At 35.3% G+C, this 23,946-nt stretch overlaps 1 protein-coding gene across 1 annotated transcript; it reads left to right on the top strand.

Moving 5' to 3' along the window:
• The first annotated feature begins 643 nt into the window (after window positions 1-643).
• On the top strand, window positions 644-22,153 carry LOC123542293 (uncharacterized). Its single transcript, XM_045328077.2, has 8 exons — window positions 644-918; window positions 7,004-7,194; window positions 12,128-12,239; window positions 13,403-13,522; window positions 15,288-15,463; window positions 16,117-16,405; window positions 18,919-19,056; window positions 19,881-22,153. Exons 1-8 carry the CDS (start codon window positions 861-863, stop codon window positions 19,970-19,972), a joined length of 1,176 nt encoding a protein of 391 aa, XP_045184012.2. The 5' UTR covers window positions 644-860; the 3' UTR covers window positions 19,973-22,153.
• Window positions 22,154-23,946: the final 1,793 nt, after the last annotated feature.

Raw genomic sequence — 23,946 nt, 5'->3', positions numbered from 1 at the left:
GTGATAACATACACTCTTTTTAAAAATGACACAAGTTATATCATATGAAATAAATATTTAAAGTGCATACTTTGGAGAGAACTTAAGATAAACTTATAAACTTTTGTGAAACATGACCCTGAGTAATACTATGGTGGCATATTTTTGCATTCACTTAAGCAGATAGTTTTCGCGAAAATTCGTACAGTTTTCGTGAAAATTTACAAACTTTTCACGAAAAGAATCTCTTGTTCTAAGTGGAAAAAGTTCATGATAGTGCTAACTACTGCATACGATAACAGATACGGAATGAACAGAAATAATAAAGGGAGTTAAAAATACGTTGATTTTGTAACCCATCTGAATGTTATAATTAAATATCTATAAGTTTAAGGCAGTCTTGGGGGTGGTGGTCGGGGATTGAGGTGGATATAACACACTTCATTCCGCAGAAGGGGCTATTGGGTTATCTTTATGCTGTTCAGGACACTATTTTGACATATTGTCTCGATAACCAGATAATAATTTCACGGAAACTTTCTCCTACTTTCACGAAAGTTTATTTCGCGAAAGTTCATAAAATTTTCATGAAAATTTTATGATTATCGTATGCAGAAATATGCCACCATATAACAGCATTTTATCACAGCGTAGTGTTATTTAGCGAAATCTGCCTGTTTAAGCTTTCTTGTGTGAAAGATTCGTTCTAATTTCTGGACGAATACTTTAAGCATAGAGGATGTAATAGTATGTAATAGTATTATTACATGTTGTTTTGTACATATACAGAAACCACGCAGATTTAAAATACGGTGATTTCTATGTACTTTTAAGAAAATATTTGGACGAAAATAACTCATTAAGGTCTATAAAACATAAGAATGACATTGGATTACAGTAAAAGGAATTTGTGCTTCTTTTTTTATTTGTTTATGCAAGGTAAGTTCGTTTTGGTTATCTATGAGATCGTTAATTATCATAATAAACAAGGTTCATATCTGATTTAAGACGTAATTATGAACTTTATTTTAAGAACTTGCTGATATAAAACATATTTCAAACCAATAAATACAAATGAAAGAAAGTAAGATTTCTATATAAAGCTGTAACATTCCCGTAATTTCAAGTTTATTTTTGGTAAATATTTATTGATATGCATGAAATTTAATAAGTCTTTAATTTACTCACCTGTGATATGTAACTTTACACAGAGAAATCACTAAGCTATTATAATGTGCCAATAACCCTGATTATAATGAATTTATGGCTGGGTCATTTTGAAATATATAAATTAAGTGGGTGGGGTACATGATATTGTTTCTGAGGAATTTCGAATTCGCGTTAAAACAAACTTTATTCCACGTTGAAACCATGAAGTACAGAACTCTTACTTTATTTAAAAGGCTAAAGTTATTACGATTTTCGGTACAAGTATTCCGCATCATCAGACGTAAATGAGAAAAGTATAATATACATGATAAAGCAGAATTATCTATGTAAATGTACTATGCGTTATTTTTCAATTCTCATTTGTTATTCCTTTGAAAAAAGTATATAGATGTCAGAAAACGCGTATGAGTAGTCTTTAATTATAGGTATGGTGAGAAAACGGTCTAATTAATCAAAAACGTAGAGTGCATTTGCACTGATTTTATTGCTCGGCTGAATATATACACGTAACTCAACCGAAAAAGCCTACAAAGTACAATAAAAGAAATAGCAGTATTAATTTGAAATATTTAATTACAGGCATATTATTATTGTGGTTCCACTGGAAGGAATTGTCTTCGACAATCCGTCCAAAAATGAATTATTTCTAAGCGTTAATAACTGAATTAAAGGAAGCGGGTCTGGGGATATGTAGGATTTTCATTATTTAATTAAATTAAGGACTACTGGAAAATGTTAACCGCTCTTAAATTTCTATAAAAGTCAAAATGAGTAATAACTGGTATTTGGAACACTGACAATTTTCAGTATTTGTTTAAATAACATTACCACGATTACTGCAAATGAGTGTCACTCGCAAACCCCAGGTCTCTTTCTCAATTAAATTAATATCTTACTTTTAGCAATTGAAATGAAATTCTTAACAGAAATTCTTATTATTTTTCATTTAAAAAATGTGTAACCATATATTAACTTTTCATGCATTTCATGCTTAAAAATAAGTCTTTTCTTTATCTATGCATTATAAATCATTTCTATGATAAAACTTTGTTTCAATTTATTACTCATTGTAATAATATTTTTATTATCATACTAAAATAGGAAATAAAACTGTTTTTGAAAGAAAAATGTTTATCTACTTTAACTTATCTATATAAAACAAATATTTTTATTGCAAACTCATATAAAAGAAATGTGTTGTCCTTATCGTAAGCAATCTACAGATTATTATCTAACCATGCTTACTATCATGCTGATTTCTCTCTGCCACAGAGGAGATGCAAGAAATTATAATTATCCATTAATGATGCATGCCCTTGAGGTTACCTGGCTCAAAGAGAGCGATATTTCGGGCAAATCCCGAGCAGTGAATAGCAGATTAATGATTAATCTGGAGGAAATTTGTGTTGTTTGTATTTTTTGCAATTATATCATTGTCATTATTTTTCTTTGTAAAATTAAATGTCCTGTTTCATAAAGCGTTCTCCTCCCAGACTGAGAGTTTGCCTGTATTAACTTTCAGACAAATATCATGACCTGTTTAGAATTTAATGTTAAAACTCACTGTTTCGGTCGTTTAAGCATAACTTTATATTTAATCTCTGACAAGTGCGTAAGTGTGTCCACAATTTAGCTTAGTGGTTAGAGCATTGGACTTCATCCGAGCGACTCTGGTTCGATTCCCGCTTCAGGCACTTGAGATTTTTCGTCATTTTCGTGTAAACAGTAGAGGTAGGACAGGTCTGGAAATTATTATGGGCCTCTTAAATGGTCCATAAGGTGTTTATAGACCTCATCGGAACAAAGCAGCCGGTAGGTAAGAATGCATCTAGAACGTTATCTCGCTCAATAATGCGAAAATCACAAGGAAATTAAGATTATTGGGTAGATAAACATGCTAGCTTTACATTGATACCACACCCACTAAAATCCGTTCACTTTAGCTGTGTCTATCGCTCTCTAAACATTGCCTTCTCGTGTATACTAATACAAAAATGGTTGGAAGAAGGTCAGCGTACGCCGTTGAAATATGGTACTATATAAAGAATCGTTGTATTCTTTGCATAGGGTGTAAAAACATTTTTGATGAAATATGTTCTGTTTATGGGCATAATGAAATGTCTTTTTCGACAGTTATTCGTTGGTTGAAGAAATTCAAATGTGGGTTAGTTTCAACAGAAGATGCACCACATGGCCTTCGGCCGAAAACAGCAACGTCTGCCAAGATGGTTGCTAGAGTAAGGGAAATAGTTGCTACTGATGCAAGATACACCGCTAGGCAAATACCTAGTATGGTTGGCATCTCATTAGGAGCAGCTCATACAATTCTGAAACGTAATTTGAAAATGAGAAAGATCTGTGCTAGATGGATTCCCCATCTGTTGACAGATGAGCAGAAAAAGGCACGCGTGCAATGCGCAAAATTGTTGCTTAAACAGCTTCCAAATTACAATGCACGGTCTTTCGCAAATGTCGTCACTGGTGACGAGACATGGGCTCACTTTTTTGAGCTCAAAAGAAAGATTCAGAACAAAATATGGGCAACAAAGACTGGCAAAAGACCATGCATTGCAAAACGGACCATGAGTGTCAAGATGGTCATGTATGCCATATTCTTTACAACTCAGGGTTCTGCCATTCAGGTTGCTGTACCTAAAGGCAAATCCGTAAATGCGAAGTTTTACAAGACTAAAGTTCTTCGAAAACTGAAGAAATATTTCCAAAATTTAAGACCTGCAACTGGTTTGGCCGATGTCAGATTGCTACATGACAATGCGTCATCGCACAAGGCGTCTACTGAACAAGACTTTCTGAAGCAGGAAAAGGTTGTTGTGCTCCCTCACCCTCCTTATTCGCCTGACCTTGCCCCGTGTGACTTCTTTTTGTTCCCAAGGCTAAAAAAATTAATACCTTTCTGGTCGAAAGTTTGTGCAGCGCAAACTCCTCGGTTCTGCAATATCCCAGTGTCTTCATAGTATACCTAGAAAAGACTATGAAAATGCCTTCAAGGATTGAATTAGAAGACTGAAACTTTGCATATCTGTTGGAGGTGAATACTTCGAGGGGACCAAATAAAATTTTCATTGAAATCTATCAAGGATACATTTTTATGTGCTTAGATGCATTCATATTTGAACAATCTTCGTACGAATGTGCTGAGCGTAAAGTTAATTTGATCTGGTTGATTTTAAACATGAACCGAACTGTTTGAGGTATAAAATGTTTTAGTGCGTTGCTTTTTGTTTGAATTAGATCATGTTTCAGCTGTAAAAATAGAGGCCCGCATGAATGTGCTGAGCGTAAAGTTAATTTGATCTGGTTGATTTTAAACATGAACCGAACTGTTTGAGGTATAAAATGCTTCAGTGCGTTGCTTTTTGTTTGAATTAGATCATGTTTCAGCTGCAAAAATAGAGGCCTGCATGGAGGAAAATATATGCCTAGGTGAATAATTTAAAGTTTAAAGAACTCGTAAAAGAAATATAAGCCAAACATGATATATATTTAGTTTATTTCAATAACAGAGCGCATTCGTCAACATTAAATTTTGAAGTCTGAAGCTTAGTCCTTGTCTTAGACCGGAAAATATTCAATTTGCAAGAACATTGTTCAATGTAAATTTGTTCCTTTACCCTTTAACCTGCTTGCGACAAGTGCGTTCGCATTTGCGACAAGTGCAGACCAAGATCAGCCCAGACGTCCGTAGAGATTATCATCTTTAGTCAATATACGAGATTCTTAATTTTTTCGCTTGAAAAATAGTTAAATACTATGTTGTTTAAAGTCCAACAACAGTTTTTGTTACAAAAAAATTGTCAGAGTGTATTTCATCAAATGGCTGTAAAATGATTAAAGTCATCTGCATTTTGGAGAGATCCGGCTTACCCGTATTGACTTTATGTTGGTATTTCGTTACTCCTATAACTAACATTACCTACCTAATCCTTTCTTTAGAAAAGTCTTTAAATAACTTATAGACCGCTAAAGAGGTCTAAAATAACTACCAGACCTGTGCTACATATCTTGTTTACAACAGGATTGAGACATGATAAATTCGTACGTAACCTATGTCCGAGGTAAACACGACTATCTGCTGTTTCCCAAAGGTCTGTTTTGAATAAAGATTTTCGTCCAGCATCTCGAAATGTGTTAAAAAACTGACTTACTTAAAAATTTGTACTATTACACAGATCCTGGGATTCATTTGAAAGTTCAAACAAACATACTCAGTTAAATACCCTTGAGACATCTTCCGTCTAAGCATAGGCTTTGTCATAAAAATTGTTAGTGAAAACATAAACACTAAACTAAGTAACAAATTTCCTCCGAGTTAATAAAACATCCTGTTACGACCGTCTTCTGTATTTCATATGAATTACCTCCCTTTAAGAGATTATTTAGAAAAAAGGTTGCAAAATATCTTCTGTTAGAAGGTCTTTCTGTGGATATTACAGGAAGAAAATGAAACAAGTAATTGAGACGTAGGTTATCAACGTTGATAGCCACTTAATAGTGTAGTATATGAGGATTTCGAACCCGTTGAAATGTCAGTCATGTTCAGGTCTCCTATATATGCGGTGTTGAAACATCTTTTATTGAGGATGTGGATGCATTGTTTTGTGTAAAAGAGAGAAAGGGGGGGGGGGGGGGGGGGGTTTACCAACATGGCTGGCTTAGGCGAATGTGCATACACTGCTCTCCGTTGCAGACATTGGTTCGTAAGAATACAATGATGAAAGTCGTACAATTAAGATAGAATATAAATGTCAAAGGTTTATTTTAGGAAAACCCCATTTAACGATTTCGGATATCATTTCTATAACGTTTCCGGGTTTGTATGGAAAAAGTTGAGCCTTCTGTTTCAACACCTTTTAAAGACAGCATGTTCGAAGGTAGTCGAGATGGATGGTGGATTTGACAGTGCATTCATTGTTTTCTAAACAAATATCTGCATGCTTTTGCCAAATATCGTAATATCAATATTGATATGTGTGTGCTTTTAGACATTATATCAAAAATTGTTCTCTATCTAACAATATTTCATTTATGTAACACTATATTAGTAACAGAACTGATCTTTTATTGGTAAACACGGATTACAAAACATAGATTTTGTAATCATACGTGAATATATATACATAATATACAAAGGTGGACATGGATTAATGTGCACGTGGGGATGGTGATCCCACCTTTTTTAATCAGTAGAAATGAATACATTGTAACTAGGAATGTCTTTACATTGTTTTTTAATGATAGCAATGGGTCAATGCACTTACTTACTTTTGAGTTGATATATATAATAATTATCAAAGACAGGCGAAAAGAGAATTTTCATTGAAATAGGTTATAACAAAACGAACTTAGATATGTTAAATTACTCCTCATGAATATAATATATTATTTATTTCTTTGGACTACTTTAAATGTAGTAATATTAAGTATTAAACGTAAATGTGAACATAACATAACAGGGCAGGACATAATTATAAGTAAACTTCACTTATAACAAACACGGTTATGACGAACTAACGGTTATAAGGAACGTTTAAAAATGTCCTAATGTTACCTGTCTTTGTTGTGTGTACAATAAATGTGGGTATAGCGAGCATAGGAACAGTCAGTGGCGCAGTGGTTAGCAACCAGCAATCCTGGTTCGATTTTCGGTTGCGACTGACATCCCGACTAGTGTTCAGTGCAGGGAGGTCGACTTAAATTTGTACTGTTTCCAACCATAGCCGTGTAGTTTTGTACAGAAGTATCATGTACAAAATAGATCCTTAAGATAGCGAAATGTAAAATCGTATCGTTTGGACACTATTTTGAGGTGTGCCTAATATTATATTCATTTCAGGTACAATAGTGACGTGTGCAGACATCAATTATTTGAATAACACAATCAGGAATTACTTCGCAGACACACGGCATCATGAGCCTCAGTTTAGGGATTACAAGGCCAGGTCAAAAGAATTCATCTTCAATGAATTTAAAAAATTTGGCCTCGACACCGAGTATCACTATTTCAACGATTCAACATATTTTGGAGTAAGTTTACGTTGTTAACTTTTTGTGTTATATTTTCATGACTTCTTGCTAAAAGGTTTGAAATGTGTTATTCTTAACTATCTGAGCATACAAAAAGGATAAAATAACCTGAAGAAAAACACTCGGATTAACCAGTATCTTCGGAATAATAAAAGGAAATATGATCGTATGGTAGTTTATTCCTGCCATTTGTTTTTTCGTGTCCGTGCTTTTGAAGAGCGCAAATACACCACCACATTAGAACGATTGTTGCGCTAGTTTGTCGTTTTTGTGTGTTTGAAAGTTGCCAACTTGCAGAAATCAGCCACCAGACACTAGAACGTTATTTTTTTATGGTGGTGTAAGATTTATTTCAGAAAACCCCTGGTATCATACAGGGGATAATCTCAGTTACATTAGAGCAATATAGTGATGTATATTTTCTCCGTATAACTGAGGCTGATAATCAGCTTCTTCAGACTCTTCACCAACGAAACAAATGTCACTTCATTGTTTCCGGTTGCACAGATATTTATAGCGTCCTTAATATAGCGTTCATAGAAAACCTCCAGTTATCATAGGTCGAGTCTATAACTTATGATAATATATTTCCTTTCCTGTTTCAACCATGCGATCGCTAAAAATAAACAAACAAAAATCTTTTCAATGGTCATTTCTGTACTCGATTTACCAACAATTTGATTACGCAATGCTTTGAATCGAACGACAGAATATATGACAGTCAGTGAGATGTTTAAATCGTTTAAAAATTAATTGTTCATTTTGTCAAAATATTCATTTACTGAAAATACTTTTGTCTTCGGATTTTGTACAAAATATTACCATAGACCGTAGTCTGAGAAGGTCGAAGAACATATTGACTTACAATATTGACCAAACTAAAAATTTGTTAATTCGTGGTTGCATCAACCATGACGACCACAAACATTTCGTCCCGAAACTTGAAATATATTACAATGTAAAAACGCATATTTACGGTGGTATGTTTAGGACATGCAATTATCTTTTCAGGATTAAATTTTCTTGAGCGATCAACATCTAATCTCGTGAGCACACATCTTATCTTGAGCGATCAACATCTTATCTCGAGCGATCAACATATTATCTTGAGCGATCAACATCTTATCTTGAGCGATCAACATGTTATTTCGTGCGCACGACATCTTATCTTGAGCGATCATCATCTTATCTCGTGCGCACGACATCTTATCTTGAGCGATCAACATCTTATCTCGAGCGATCAACATATTATCTTGAGCGATCAACATCTTATTTCGTGCGCACGACATCTTATCTTGAGCGATCAACATCCTATCTCGAGCGATCAACATATTATCTCGAGCGATCAACATATTATCTTGAGCGATCAACATCTTATCTTGAGCGATCAACATCTTATCTCGTGCGCACGACATCATATCTTGAGCGATCAACATATTATCTTGAGCGATCAACATCTTATTTCGTGCGCACGACATCTTATCTTGAGCGATCAACATCTTATCTCGAGCGATCAACATATTATCTCGAGCGATCAACATATTATCTCGAGCGATCAGCATCTTATCTTGAGCGATCAACATCTTATCTCGTGTGCACGACATCTTATCTTGAGCGATCAACATATTATTTTGAGCGATCAACATCTTGTTTCGTGCGCACGACATCTTATCTTGAGCGATCAACATCTTTTCTCAAGCGATCAACATATTATCTTGAGCGATCAACATATTATCTTGAGCGATCAACATCTTATTTCGAGCGATCAACATATTATCTTGAGCGATCAACATATTATCTCGAGTGATCAACATCTTTTCTCGGTCATCTTATCAATATCTGTTAAGGACCTTTGTGTGAATTCAGATCATTAGTAAAAACATACAGCTGCCACCGTTTTTGTTTTTATTTAGATTATATTTCACATGTTTGCAGGGTTAGATATTTAAATACGGAAACTGATAAAAAAGGCAGCAAAAAAAATCAGTGATGATGCAAAGAAATAAATTTAAGTCCTTGACCAAAAAAAAAAATAGTATGTAGGCTTCGCTATGGAAGCCCTGGAGGGACAATTGATTTCCGTACTTCCCACTTCTGACTTCTAACTTTCCAACTTCTTGACTTCCTACTTCCTACTTCTACCTTCCACACTTCAGCACTTCTGACTTCCAACTTCCCGACTTTCGACTTCTAATTTCCAACTTCCACACTTCTTAATTCTGACTTTTGACTTCTTACTTCTTTCTTCTAACTTTCGCACGTTTGACTTCTAACTTCAGCACTTCTGACTTCCAGCTTCCTGACTTCATACTTCCGACTTCCAACTTCCACACTTCTTACTTCCGACTTCCAAAAAAGGAAAGTTGGCAGTCAGAAGTGCGGAAGTTGGAAGTCAGGAAGTTAGAAGTCAGAAGTGTGGAAGTTAGAAGTCAGAAGTGCGATAGTTAGAAGAGGGAAGTAAGAAGTCAAGAAGTCGGAAGTAAGAAGTGTGGAAGTTGGAAATCAGAAGTCGAAAGGCAGGAAGTTAGAAGTCAGAAGTGCGGAAGTTAGAAGTCAGAAATGCGGGTTAGAAGAGGGAAGTAAGAAGTCAAAAAGTCGGAAGTTAGAAGTGTGGAAGTTGGAAATCAGAAGTCGAAAGTCTGGAAGTTAGAAGTGCGGAAGTTAGAAGGAAGTCAGAAGTGCGGAAGTTAGAAGAACGAAGTAAGAAGTCAAGAATTCGGAAGTAAGAAGTATGGAAGTTTGAAATCAGAAGTCGAAAGTCAGGAAGTTGGAAGTCAGAAGTGTGGAAGTTAGAAGTCAGAAGTGCGGAAGTTAGAAGTAGGAAGTAGGAAGTCAAGAAGTTGGAAGTGAGAAGTGCAAAAGTTAGAAGTCAGAAGTGGGAAGTACGGAAATCAATTGTCCCTCCAGGGCTTCCATACTTCGCCCATATATTAAACGATTTTCCTTGTTTTCCCTTAATTCATAAATGCAACTTTTCTGCGCGAATTTATCAGTCGAACTGAAATTTGTTGCTGTTCTAACATGCAGTATGCATCATTGGTAATGTTCATTTGATTTTGAAGATAGGATGACCAATTATATGCATTGCTTTCCCAATTGATGTGATAAACATGTACATGTACTTGTGGGAAGTTTAAATAACAGCGGAATAGGAGGGACCCTAATTAACAACTTGTCCGTATGTTTTACTGATGACCTAAATGCACACAAAAAGGGCCTTAATATATATAAATATGATTTCGTGCGCTCGAGATGAGATGTTGATCGCACAAGATAAGATGTTGATCGCTCAAGATAATATGTTGATCGCTTGAGATAAGATGTTGATCGCTCAAGATAATATGTTGATCGCTCAAGATAATATGTTGATCGCTCGAGATAAGATGTTGATCGCTCAAGATAATATGTTGATCGCTCGAGATAAGATGTTGAGCGCTCAAGATAAGATGTCGTGCGCACGAAATAAGATGTTGATCGCTCGAGATAAGATGTTGATCGCTCAAGATAATATGTTGATCGCTCAAGATATTATGTTGATCGCTCGATATAAGATGTTGATCGCTCAAGATAAGATGTTGATCGCTCAAGATAAGATGTTGATCGCTCAAGATAATATGTTGATCGGTCGATATAAGATGTTGATCGCTCAAGATAATATGTTGATCGCTCAAGATAAGATGTTGTTCGCTCGAGATAATATGTTGATCGCTCAAGGATAGATGTTGATCGCTCAAGATAATATTTTGATCGCTCAAGATAAGATGTTGATCGCTCAAGATAATATGTTGATCGCTCAAGATAATATGTTGATCGCTTGAGATAAGATGTTGATCGCTCAAGATAATATGTTGATCGCTCAAGATAATATGTTGATCGCTCGAGATAAGATGTTGATCGCTCAAGATAATATGTTGATCGCTCAAGATAATATGTTGATCGCTCGAGATAAAATGTTGATCGCTCAAGATAAGATGTCGTGCGCACGAAATAAAATGTTGATCGCTCGAGATAAGATGTTGGTCGCTCAAGATAATATGTTGATCGCTCGAGATAATATGTTGATCGCTCAAGATAATATGTTGATCGCTCAAAATAAGATGTTGATCGCTCAAGATAATGTGTTGATCGCTCAAGATAAGATATTGATCGCTCAAGATAATATGTTGATTGTTCAAGATGATATGTTGATCGCTCGAGATAAGATGTCGTGCACACGAGATAAGATGTTGATCGCTCAAGATAAGATGTTGATCGCCCAAGATAATATGTTGATCGCTCAAGATTAGATTTTGATCGCTCGAGATAAGATGTTGATCGCTCGAGATAATATGTTGATCGCTCGAGATAAGATGTTGATCGCTCAAGATAAGATGTTGTGCGCACGAGATAATATGTTGATCGCTCGAGATAAGATGTCGTGCGCACGAGATAAGATGTTGATCGCTCAAGATAAGATGTCGTGCGCACGAGAAAATTTAATCTTAAAAAAATATAACATATGTCCTAAACATACCACCGTACATATTCAAAGCAGAGCAAATACTAAAAATGCAGTAACTAGGCCTTGTTCATCACAGCGACAGGTCTCCGCTGCTACCATAATTTGGATTTCTCAGCCCAAACCCCTCCACAATGTCGGAATCTGTGCTTGAGACCGAAAGTCTCCCTCAGGACAGCCCTGCTGAAATGATTTAGTACACTGAGAGTGTGCCGGACACTCATGCTATAAAGACTAAGTGCACTGAGGGTGTTTCGGATACCCCTTCTACGACTTGCTATTTTGAGCTCGCCCAGCGTATCCCAGTAGGAAAATCACAGATCTACGGATCGCGGGGTCGTGAGTTCGATCGCCGGGCGACGCATATGTTTTCCGTGACAGTTTGATTAAAAAAAAACATTATCTGTATTTTACTGCGCTTTTATTTTCCTTCAGGATACAATATTCACCAACGTAATAGGTGTTCTAAAAGGCGCTAATTTTGGAAAGGAAAGTGACAAAGTACTTGGACTTCTTGCGCATTATGACACTGTGTCGACTACAAAAGGTACAAAATTTTAGAGATCTACACCGTCTTGCGATTTAATTAGTAAAGAACTCGAATGAACCAAGTTCATTTTAGGCAAATATTATGATGTCATGTCATGCATGTCATAAATCAGTTAACATCCACCTCCTCCTCCGCTACCTTGATCACGGCCGTTCAAACAGTTTGTCTAGTTGCACGTTCTATTTTAGTTGTTTGTTTGTATATTGTTGTACAAGTGAGTTGTCACTCTACTACTTCATTTTGTAAAATCATGTTGTCGGACATATTTTAAAAAAACAAAACAACAACATATTTTGTTTCACATATAGCCGGTAAATATGATTTTAAAAGCTCTACTTTATTTGACATTGTTGATAGAAGTGCCATTTCGTTTCACTTGACCCGCGATACACCGGTCAAATAAGTAGAATGGAAATATTTTTCCCAAGATGTTTTGAATGAACGAACGTTTCGACGCTTGCCGGTGAAGTGAGCTGCAGTTAAAATGATCAAATTTGAATTTACTTTCTATTTGACTTGTGTAACCGAAATTTCAGCGCGGTATGTTTCTACCATTATCAACAGATATCAAATGGTTATCAGGACTTATATTGCAAACAAATTGACTTGCCGCTGAGCATCTCTCGCAAGACCGACACAAATCGGCGTACACAGGATAGAAACAGGCAGTGCCCATCAGACTAATGCTAGCCTTTGCCAGCGGTGGATGGCTTACATCGCTCATTTGGAACGAATTAGTTAAATGTATTTTGTTTCACACACTGTGTAAATAGTACGTTGAGAATGTATTTTCGTTTTGATCCGATTATGAAGAAATTTAGAATTACTTTAGATTCATCATGTTGAAAGGAATTTAAGAAATGTGTTTTCGTTTACATGCACCATGTCTGATGATTAAGGTCTTTGTTCTACCTTTTGTATCCGTTAAAGAAGACAATGTTAGATGCAAGTGATAGTAAGTGTGTTCTTTTCAACTGCAGACGAATGTATGGGAGTGCTACTGGGAGTTTAATTAATCTTACTTTTTGTCACTCTTTTTAACGCCGAAGTTGAAATTTTCGTTTTGTTTTTCATAAGCGACTGGTGTAATATGTAGATCTCCATAAACAAATTATTTCATGAGCTAACTGCAATACTAGTAATTCTGTTAACATTTACAGGGGTAGATGATAACGGAGCTGGCGTAGCAGCACTTCTTGAAGTTGCTAGACAATTGCATCAGCAGAAATCAAAAAGGGAACATACAGTGATATTTATCTCTCCAGATTTAGAAGAATATGGTATGCAAAATCACCATTGTAGCTTGACCATGCACATCCTACTTGCATGGCCGTCTACGACCGCCCCAGTGCTTGGTTAAAATTTTGATGCACCTTCTATTGATCTCTGTTATAACTTGAATTTGCTTCAAACTGAATATAGAGATTCCTCATCATCATCCACATCATCACCCGCAGTTAATACAAAAAAGTACCAAGTGCTGATCATCTAATAAGGTTATAGTTCCTATTTGCACTAACCCAACGAATAATAACACAATGTGGCTCTGGGACCATTGTATTTGAATAATGCCCCTTCCTAACTAGAATTTCAGGTTAAAATGTTAATGCATTCCATTCTGCTATTATTAAATTGATTTGTTTCAAACATTAAACTGTCGTTTCACATCATCACTCCTACCATAGTACAATAAGCCATAATGTCTAAAACAATATATCATGAAGTATCCCTCCTTTAATTAGAAATTCAGGTTATAACTTTCACTCTATGCCTGTTAATGGGTTTGATTCAAACTTCCAATAATCGTCCAACATCATCACCCACATTATATAACACAATGTCTGTAACTCAGGCCCCCAACATTTCATAAACTAGGTAGACTTTCATGTTGAATTTTAAAGGACTTTAATTTCTATCTCTTGTTATTTATGTACGCGTTAAGGGATAAAGGAAGTTGGGGCATCATAATTCTGGGCCCCAGTATTCGACAATTTGCTTCACTGTGTTAAATTAATCTTGTCAATTCATAAACTTCACGCATAATTTTCATTGTCTGTTCCTACTTAATAAAAATTGTTCAGTTCTTAAAATCTTCTGACCTTTTATCAACAGTAATACTGCTGACTGTATAACATTGAGCCGCACCATAAGAAAAACCAACATAATGGCTTTGCGACCAGCATGGATCCAGACCAGCCTGTGCATCCGCCCAGTCTGGTCAGGATCCATGCTGTTCGCTCTTAAAGCCTATTGTAACTAGAGAAACCGTTAGCGAACAGCATGGATCCTGCTGTTAATATGAATTTATTTGATAAATGATAAATTTATTATTTAACTCTGTATTGACTCCTAAAGAGCACCCACTCCGTATTCGCCTAGTTTTCCCCCATTATTCCGGTCGTTTTCCTATTGGTCCTGATTTTCTCAAGTTACCCTGTTTCGTATGGCATATGTTTATGGACAACTTATCTAATATTGTTTCCAGTATTGTATAGTTAATAAGTAATTGCAGAGTAAGTTTATCGCGAATAACTACATTAAAGTAAAGTAACGTAAAGTTTCTTGTTTAACGTGGGTAGTCGACGAAAGTCCCCACCTGGAATGGATGGAATAACTTATTTCCAGCCGAGCCTACGGCATGTGTCATATTTACATCCCCAGCATCCAGTCTAGGCCGATACTGCTGGAAACAGTACCACTTTAAGTAAATCACCCAGCACTGAATACTAGTCGGGATATCAGCCGCGATCGGAAATCGAACCCGCACCGCTGGCGTTGTAGTCCAACCTGCTAACCACTGCGCCACTGACTCCATTAACTCTTTAAATTAAATCAGTTAAGTTTCTACGCAAATATGGATTTTGAATATCAGATGACAAATGTCGAAAGTTACCTACTATACAGTATTTGGTACCTATCTTCCGAACTATTTACTTTTGTTAAAGGAAAAGATATGAGTATGTACAGATTATCATAAATGTTAGTTCGGCTGTACTTCATACAAATACAAAACAGTTACTTAATATTACGTATGTTTCATTACAGGATTAACGGGCAGCTACAATTTCATTGAAGACTGGTTACCAGCGTGGTCGAATAAACATTATGGGGCGCCCTATGCTCTGTTAAATACAACACAGGGATGCATTGTTTTAGATACAATGATGGAGTATAACAACTCTGATAACTCGCAACTTGTACCACAAGAGGCTGTTGCCGCGGTAACGTTGCATTCTTTGTTCCTTCTCTTTGACTAACTAAGTAATTTTTTTTTAAAAAAAGAACACTTTAGATGTTGAGACGTGTTCTGCAGATGTTCTTTATTGAGAGGATAAATGCTCTGCAATAGTTAAATCAAATATGACACTAGCGGTAGTCTTTAAACTAATGTGGCCTCACCAGAGTATTCATTTAACGAAGCCCGGACTGTGTATAGATATTATTAAAAAAAAATCACCTTAAACCTGCTTCAGAATATTACCGAAGAGCAGTAGTGCCAGGTGTATATTAACAGTGACATATATTAGGCCAATACAAAGTGTGCAATATCTTAATATTTTATTGAACAACTGTAGCAATATGTACAGAAATCAGTGTATTTAGTGTAATTTCAATCACATTTTGATTCATTCTACAGTGTAAGATAGTTATTCATCTATGTTTTTGAAACTATGCTGAAACGATATTGACTGAATAAGTTTACAGATGAAGTTGTCAAAACACATTTATTAAGGAATGGTCTAAATTAAACTCGTATTATAACTGTATATTACCTGTATTTTAAGAATGATTTTCATGAAGTTTAAGTGGTAAAAGAGTAGGTCACTAGGTCGTGATGGTTCTTTAAAATATATATTTTATGTGTACAATTCAGTTTCAGCAATATTTTCCCGGTACAATGCAAAGCATAGCATCAGATGGCTTCGAGGGAGATTTCTTGACCTTAATATACCGTAAAACTCCAGATTCCGCACTTGCTGAAAATTTCAAACAGTCGTGGGAGGCACAGGGACGGCAGGAATTCGAAATTGAATTGGTTGCGCTTCCAGTTGAAGAGGGATTGCCATCTGGAATAAACCGCCAACTGTTTGGACATTTCCTGAGAAGTGATCACACTAATTTTTGGAGAGACAATATTCCTGCGATATTTATTACTGATTCAGGTGATGTTTCGTTCTAACATACGTGTATTGCTAAAAACGTCTGTTGGAAAGATAAATTATAATACGGGCATCATAAATAAAGCTTTCCAATTCCATGATTCGATGACAAAAAATGTTGTCTTAGAAGTTGTGCTTTTTAGGCATTATCTTCAATGATAGAGGGTATAAAGTAGGTATACTGGAGCTGTGCAGTCTTCATTAAGTTGTCAGAGGAATCCCCTTTTTTCAAATTCTACCTTAAATTACTGTTAGTAATGCATATTTGCAGAAATTGTTTTGAACAAATAAAAATTTTCCGATTAGCAATATTACCGTCTGTCAGTGGCGTGGCGTCATTGTACATTTTTTATATCATTATTAGTCCCCTACTGGTTGAAAACCAGTTTTGGGGACTATAGGAATGCTCTTTTCCGTCATTCCGTCATTCCGTCTTTCCGTCATTCCGTCATTCTGTCATTCCGTCATTCCGTCATTCCGTCCGTCCGCAATTTCGTGTCCGGTCCATAACTCTGTCATCCATGAAGGGATTTTAATATTACTTGGCACAAATGTTCCCCATGATGAGAGGACGTGTCATGCGCAAAAGCCGGACCCCTAGCTCAAAGGTCAAGGTCACAATGGGAGGCAAAGGTCAACAGGGCTTTTTTTCCTGTCCGGCCCACAACTCTCCCATCCTTGAAGGGATTTTAGTATTACTTGGCACAAATGTTCCCCATGATGAGATGATTGGTCATGCGCAAATCCCGGACCCCTAGCTCAAAGGTCAAGGTCACAATTGAGGTCAAAGGTCAACAGGCTTTTTTCCTGTCCGGTCCATAACTCTCCCATCCATGAAGAGATTTTAATATTACTTGGCACAAATGTTCCCCATGAGGAGACGACGTGTCATGCGCAAAACCTGGACCTCTAGCATAAAAGGAAAGGGTCACAATTGGAGGTCAAAGGTCAACAAGGCTTTTTTCCTGTCCGGTCCAACTCCCCCATCTATGAAGGGATTTTAATATTACTTGCACAAATGTACCTCATAATAAAGATGATTTGTCATGCACAATTTTCAGACCCCTAGCTCAAAGGTCAAGTCACACTTAGCATCAAATGTTAACATAGCATGAACAGGGTCTATTTCGTGTCCGGTCCATAACTCTGACATTATTAAGGGATTTTAATATCACTTAGCACAAGTGTTCCCCATGATGAGACGACGGTCATGCGCAAATCCCGGACCCCTAGCTCAAAGGTCAAGGTCACAATTGGGGTCAAAGGGTCAACAGAGTTTTTTTTCCTGTCCCGTCCATAACTCTGCCATCCATGAAGGGATTTTAATATTACTTGGCACAAATGTTTCCCATGATGAGACGACATGTCGTGCGCAAACCCAGTACCCTAGCTTAAAGGTCAAGCTCACACTTTGAGATCAAAGGTCAAGAGGATTTTTTTCCTGTCCGGTCTATAACTTTGTCATGCAAAGCAGGATTTAGATATGAGTTGGCACAAATATTCCCCTGATGAGACAACATGTCATGCGCAAGAACCAGGTCCCTAGCTCTAAGGTCAAGGTCATATTAGGGGTCAAAGGGTCAATTCAAGAATGACTTTGTACGGAACATTTCTTCTTCATGCATGGAGGATTTTGATGTAACTTGGACCAAATGTTCACCACCATGGGGCACCCTTGTTTTTAGAATTACGTCCCTTTGTTTTACTATAAATAGATTTTATTGTAACTTTTTTTATTACTGGCGGTAGAGAAAAATCGAGACCACTTTTCTGTGGTACAGCATGCATGTTACATCCAATTTTTTTGGTGTATTTTGACCTATCTCTACCTGGTAAAGAGTTTCTTGTGGACTTATATTATTTTTTTTTTTTTTTTTTTTTTTTTTTTTTTAAAGATTAATTTCCCTTTGTTGTTACTATAAATAACTTACATGATAACATTTTTATAATCAGCCCAAAAAATTCAATATGAAAACAACTGTGGGTTTTTATATATGCACATTTTAATCCAAGTGTGTTGTTATAATGTTATAACATATTGTATATGTAGTACAGTATTGTTTATACATCATTGACACATATCAGTTCATTATGTTATACTGCAGTAGAAAAAATTAGGTGCCTTCCAGTAGGGGACTTTGTATTGCATGGCAATACTTCATTCACTTGTTTTGTACAGTGCTGTGTTATCTGTCACAACGTTTAGACTACTAACACTTCTCAAGTAAAAGGTCTGCTAGGCAAAGGTATGTGTACACTAAATATGAGGCTGAAAGTGAACTAGTCTAAAACCATTGTGACCCTGTTAATTGTTACAATGTCATAACCGTTCCCGGCTATTCCCATTAAGGAAATGTATCTTAAACGCAATATTTACCAGGAGGAATAAATTTAAGTTTTAGTGACTTATTCTACAAACTTACCGCTTATTTATGATTTATATGCAATACATATAGATTTAGAGTGAAACAAACACAAATTAGAAGAAATAATGCAAACAACAAATTGCATTTCAGCTGAATTCCGCGGGGATATGATACATTGTTATCATAATCACTGTGATAACATAGAAGTGATGTTAACAGACGACAATTTACGATTTCTCGCAAAAACAGCGGATTCTTTGGCAAGAACAGTCAATGATCTGGCAGAAGGTATGTGGCACATTTTTTCTGTTTCCTATTTGTATCTCATTTATTATACATTAATGTAAAGTGTATGAGTTAGTTCTTATTTTGACACAAAAATATGCCATGTTTGGCAATGATTGTTCTATGTTAAACCGCAAGTTTAAGTGATAAACGAAAGTAAGCAAATCATCTAAATAAGGTGAAGGGCATTTAACCCGAAGTTTTAGTATCGTGAGTAATGATTTTTCAATATATGCTATTTTATCTAGATAACTCAAAATACTTGACATTTGTAATGTAATTGCTGCAGTATCATCTCCGTTTGTTTTAGAATTACATTTTATCACATGTTTGACGTCGCAGGTGTGTAATAAAGCCATTAAATAAAAATGATAATACACTAGTGTAATAAAGCTTTGACGTTGACGTCGTTTTTAGTATAGGAGACGTTAGTGAAATTGATTTGTTTATATAGTAAAAGAATGTAGAATATTTGATGTTTCAAAAGGAAAAACTAACATGTGATAAAAACAATATTACATTTGTGACTTTCCACATTGAATTTATTAAACTCGTTGAATATAATTGATAAAATGCTCGACAGAGCCTCACATTTTATCAACTTTATTCAACTCGTTTCTAAACTAAATTCAGTATGAAAAGAGCTAATGTAATATCCTGTATATAAATCATTTAGGATTACATGAAATGTCTGTATAGTAAATCTTCTCTTTTATTTGCTTTGACTTAACGCTACTACTGATATAAGCCAATCTCTCTTTTTTAAACTTATGCTGTCATTGAGACTTAATAAAACTATTTTATCGATTTATGCTTTGTTTTTTCAGACTTAGAGACAAGCGGGAATGGATCGAGTAGCCCATGCATAGTAACTACTGCTGTATCTATCATATTTTTTGTAATATTCTTCCAGTTGTAATATGGAACATGAATAACGTATTAGAGGGTTTTGTTTCGAGAGTTGTTTTCTTTATTTTTTAAATGTGTACAAACGTTTAGATTGTTCATATGCTTATTAGTATTTAACGATTTAAAGCAACACATAAAATAACCGCATTCGTTAGTCTTTTGTATCAGCCATTGCTTGATGCGCATGTTATTCAGCTCATCTGTGTGGTTAAATCAAATTTTAGAAGTACCTCCGGTGAAAATACAACATGTATCATGCATACAGTGAACACAAAATAGACTTAGTGTAGATTATCAGATGTTAAAATTTCAAACAAATTCAGTACATCAGATATTAAAATAAACTTGATAGAGGAGTGGCTTAAATGCGTATATCGATTGAATACGTAAATATTCGGGTCTTTTGAACATAAGCTGTGTGAAAAAAGCCGTTATTTTTATGAAAAATGTATCTTGTGACTTGAGAAAAGGGCAAGCCAATTCGCATAATAAAGTTTGTACACAAGAAATTTTGAAAACATTTTCACAACATATTAATTGAGATAATTTCAATACAGAAAAAGTGTTAATCACTCCATTAATTGGAATAATATTTGGAGCAACCTATATATATATATGATATATATATATATATAAAGGGAAACAACTCGTAGATAACATTGATCCTTTGTGTTGACAGACTTATCTTGCACACTTTCTAGTCAAACGGACATAATGACCAGATTTTTCAAAGTTAACCGTTTCGCTTTCGCTAAAACGTCAGGCCAGGGGATGATTAAAAATAGTTATGTGTGACAGTCGTTAATATCCAAATGTGCCTTATGAATTATTATGTTCTGAAACCTTTAAATACGAGTTTCTTTAAAGATAACATGTCTAGATCTGATTTTATATATATGTTTCACACGTAAAATAAATATTTATGCATGTTCATTTGTTGTAATGTTTTATAATTAATTTATAGTTTTATTGAAAATAAACAAACATACAATTTAATTTAATAGATCTGAGTAAAACAAAAGAATTTATGTTACATTTATATGAGTAAAAATCATTTTAGCAGCTGTATTTCTTATGTAGTTGTCTTTATCCTTATCTATTTGAATGTCTAAATAGTACTATGCGTTAATGATTACTTGAAAATTACACCTAATGTTTTGAATTCTAAAAAATGAAAATTGTGCATAGGTCTACTTTTTATACGCGCGTCTGAAGAAGGGACGTATTATGGGAACGCACTTAGCGGGAGGGCAACTGCCACAAACTTTATCCTGAGCATTTCTTTTTCATGTATAAAGGGATTTTAAAGTAACTTGTCACAAATGTTCAACATCATAATTTTGGGTGTCATGCACAAAAACAGGTCCCTATATCTAAGGTCAAGGTCACACTTAAAGGTCAAAGGTTATATACACGAATGCAAACTTTGTCTTTTCCTTCATGCATGGTGTGATTTTAATGTATCTTAGCACAATTGTTCACCATCATGAGACTGAGTGTCGTGCGCAAGAACCAGGTCCCTTCCCTAGATCAAAGTGAAGGTCACACTTAGAGGCAAAAGGGTATATACAAGAATGACTTTTCCGGAGCATTTCATCTTCATGCATTGAGGGTTTTAGATGTATCTCGGCCAAATGTTTACCATCATAAGACGTAGTATCATGCACAAGAAGCAGGTCCCTAGGTCTAAGGTCAAGGTCACACTTAGAGGTCAAAGGTCAGGTACAAGAACGCCAACTTTGTCCGGAGCATTTCTTCTTCATACATGAAGGGAATTTAATGTAACTTGGCATAATTGTTCACCATCATGAAACGGAGTGTCATGCACAAGAACCATGTCCCTAGGTCTAAGGTCAAGGTCACACTGAGAGGTCAAATGTCAGATATACTTGACGGGCGTATTTTGTGAACTATTTAGCGTGTATCTTGCTATGGCTTTAATTCCTTAAAACAGAAATTGTGCATAAGTTTATTTTTTATTGTTTATTTAGAACTTTTAGCTTTTATCTTGTTGAATACAGATAACATCTAATTTACCTTTGAATACAAGTAGATCTATTACCTGGTTGTACCAAGATTGCAACCGTATAAGTTATCATAAAAGCACCAAACTTTGTTCTTATTGCACGTTATACTTATTATGGAAATTTACTTTGACATTGGGCAATAAAGTTTATTAGAAAACAATCAATCACTTTAATATATATTACTGGTGCTCTCATTTTCTGAACTTTTGAGATAAACCACTCAGTACTCGTAGATAGACTGTAGAGAGATAATTTACATTATATATGGATAGTTCTGCATGTTAAATAGACCGGGAGTTATTGTGTAATCTAACACGATCATATACATAGAAGAAAACCAATCAACAGTAGTTATTTTGTGATAACCCATGCGCGTGCAAAGGATTGTTCCGTATACCGCCAAACCTCCGCTTGCAATTCTTTTTATGAATGAAAGTAACGTGACGTTTAAATACTAGCGTAAAGCGTACAACAACAACAATAAAGTTTGGCTCCAAAATGCCTTTAACAACTAATCTGTTGCGTACGTGAACAATCTGTGAGATTCGCCGTGGTTTTTGGGACTGGAAGGTAATTTATGAAAAGTTTAATGGCCATGTTACACAATATTTGCTGCAATTCTTAAGCAATGGGGAGAATACATGGAGGAAATTTCAACAGCCACATCGAGGTGCGTAGCATGAAGTGTAGTTCATGTCGTAAAAAGTAGTTACCATTTTTTCTATCAATGTTGTTTCAAATATGTCGTGTTAGAATCGAAATAAGTTCGTAAATGTGATTTATCGTAGAAAAAACTGTTGTTTTTTGTTGTTGTTTCTTTTTTTTGTTGTTGTTGTTTTTTGTTCTTATGCGAAACAATATATCGCTCAGGCCTACGGCCTTCGTGATATATTCTTACGCATAAGAACTCAAAACACGGATTATTCTATGATAAACCACACTTGGGAACTTATTATTTCTTAAATGTACGTCATTTATTTAGAAATCATAGAATGAATCCTGGATCCCGCATACAGAAACATAATCTTGCGTATAAATGACACAACATTACTTTCTTTCTTAAGACGAAGAGACGATGAAAAAATGTTGTCACTTGAAAAAATTCCCAATAATGCTTTCAAATTCACTGTGCAGATCTTTTAAATCATGGGTTTATATCTCAAAACTAAGCAGATGGGTCTATACATGTACATTATTTGACAATAAAAAATACACAGTTTGTTTATTTACAACTGCGGAAAGTTCCATTAGGATCTGCAATGTAGAAATATAATTTATATTTGCGAAAATGTCATTAAAATTGTGATTTTCCGGTACAGTTCCATAATGGAAAATTGGGTAGGTGATAATTTTTCACATTATTCTAACAAAATGATGCATCCAACCCTACCTTTTTCATTTGCTTAAGTTTCTTAGTATATTGTGAAGTTTTGAAAATTAAGGGTTTAATCGAAAAAGTTTTGATCCGAATGTGCAGAAGTATCTCCATTTGAACATTTTGCCAGATGCTAATTATCAGTACGTCGAAGTTAATCGAGTACGATTCAAATAAAATCAGACTTTGTTTCTCTCAGCAAATGCTTGTCTGGTTGTTTTGACAAGAAATGTTACCTTTTTAACGATATAGATGGGTAAAGCAATGACTTGTTTTCGACTTGCAAACTTTCCTTTGAAAGTTAAGATTGTAATGTGTTGTCGATATAGCTGCACTGACGACATATTGCTTATCTATCAGCTTTCTCTTTAGGGAATATGGGTGATAATAATACCTATTTTAGAATTATTTAGAAAACTTTCACGGATATTGGTGTTAATGCTTGCAAAGCGAGTGTATCTATGAAATTAACTGTGATACTAAGATCAAGTCATGAATACTTCATGGTAAAGTGTGGCAAATTCTGTTATACACCAGTATGATAACATTCATGACGTAATCCGACCAGACGGATACCCAATT

Source organism: Mercenaria mercenaria, chromosome 1, assembly GCF_021730395.1.
Source record: "Mercenaria mercenaria strain notata chromosome 1, MADL_Memer_1, whole genome shotgun sequence".
NCBI classification, from domain to species: Eukaryota; Metazoa; Mollusca; class Bivalvia; order Venerida; family Veneridae; genus Mercenaria; species Mercenaria mercenaria.
This window is presented reverse-complemented; position numbering and strand designations above follow the sequence as displayed.

Bases quoted from the DNA above. Each gene is read 5' to 3' on its own strand.
- LOC123542293 (XM_045328077.2), top strand. From the start codon at position 861: ATGACATTGGATTACAGTAAAAGGAATTTGTGCTTCTTTTTTTATTTG. The intron at 7,195-12,127 runs GTAAGTTTACGT...ATTTTCCTTCAG, and splicing joins ACGATTCAACATATTTTGGA to GATACAATATTCACCAACGT. The intron at 13,523-15,287 runs GTATGCAAAATC...GTTTCATTACAG, and splicing joins TCCAGATTTAGAAGAATATG to GATTAACGGGCAGCTACAAT.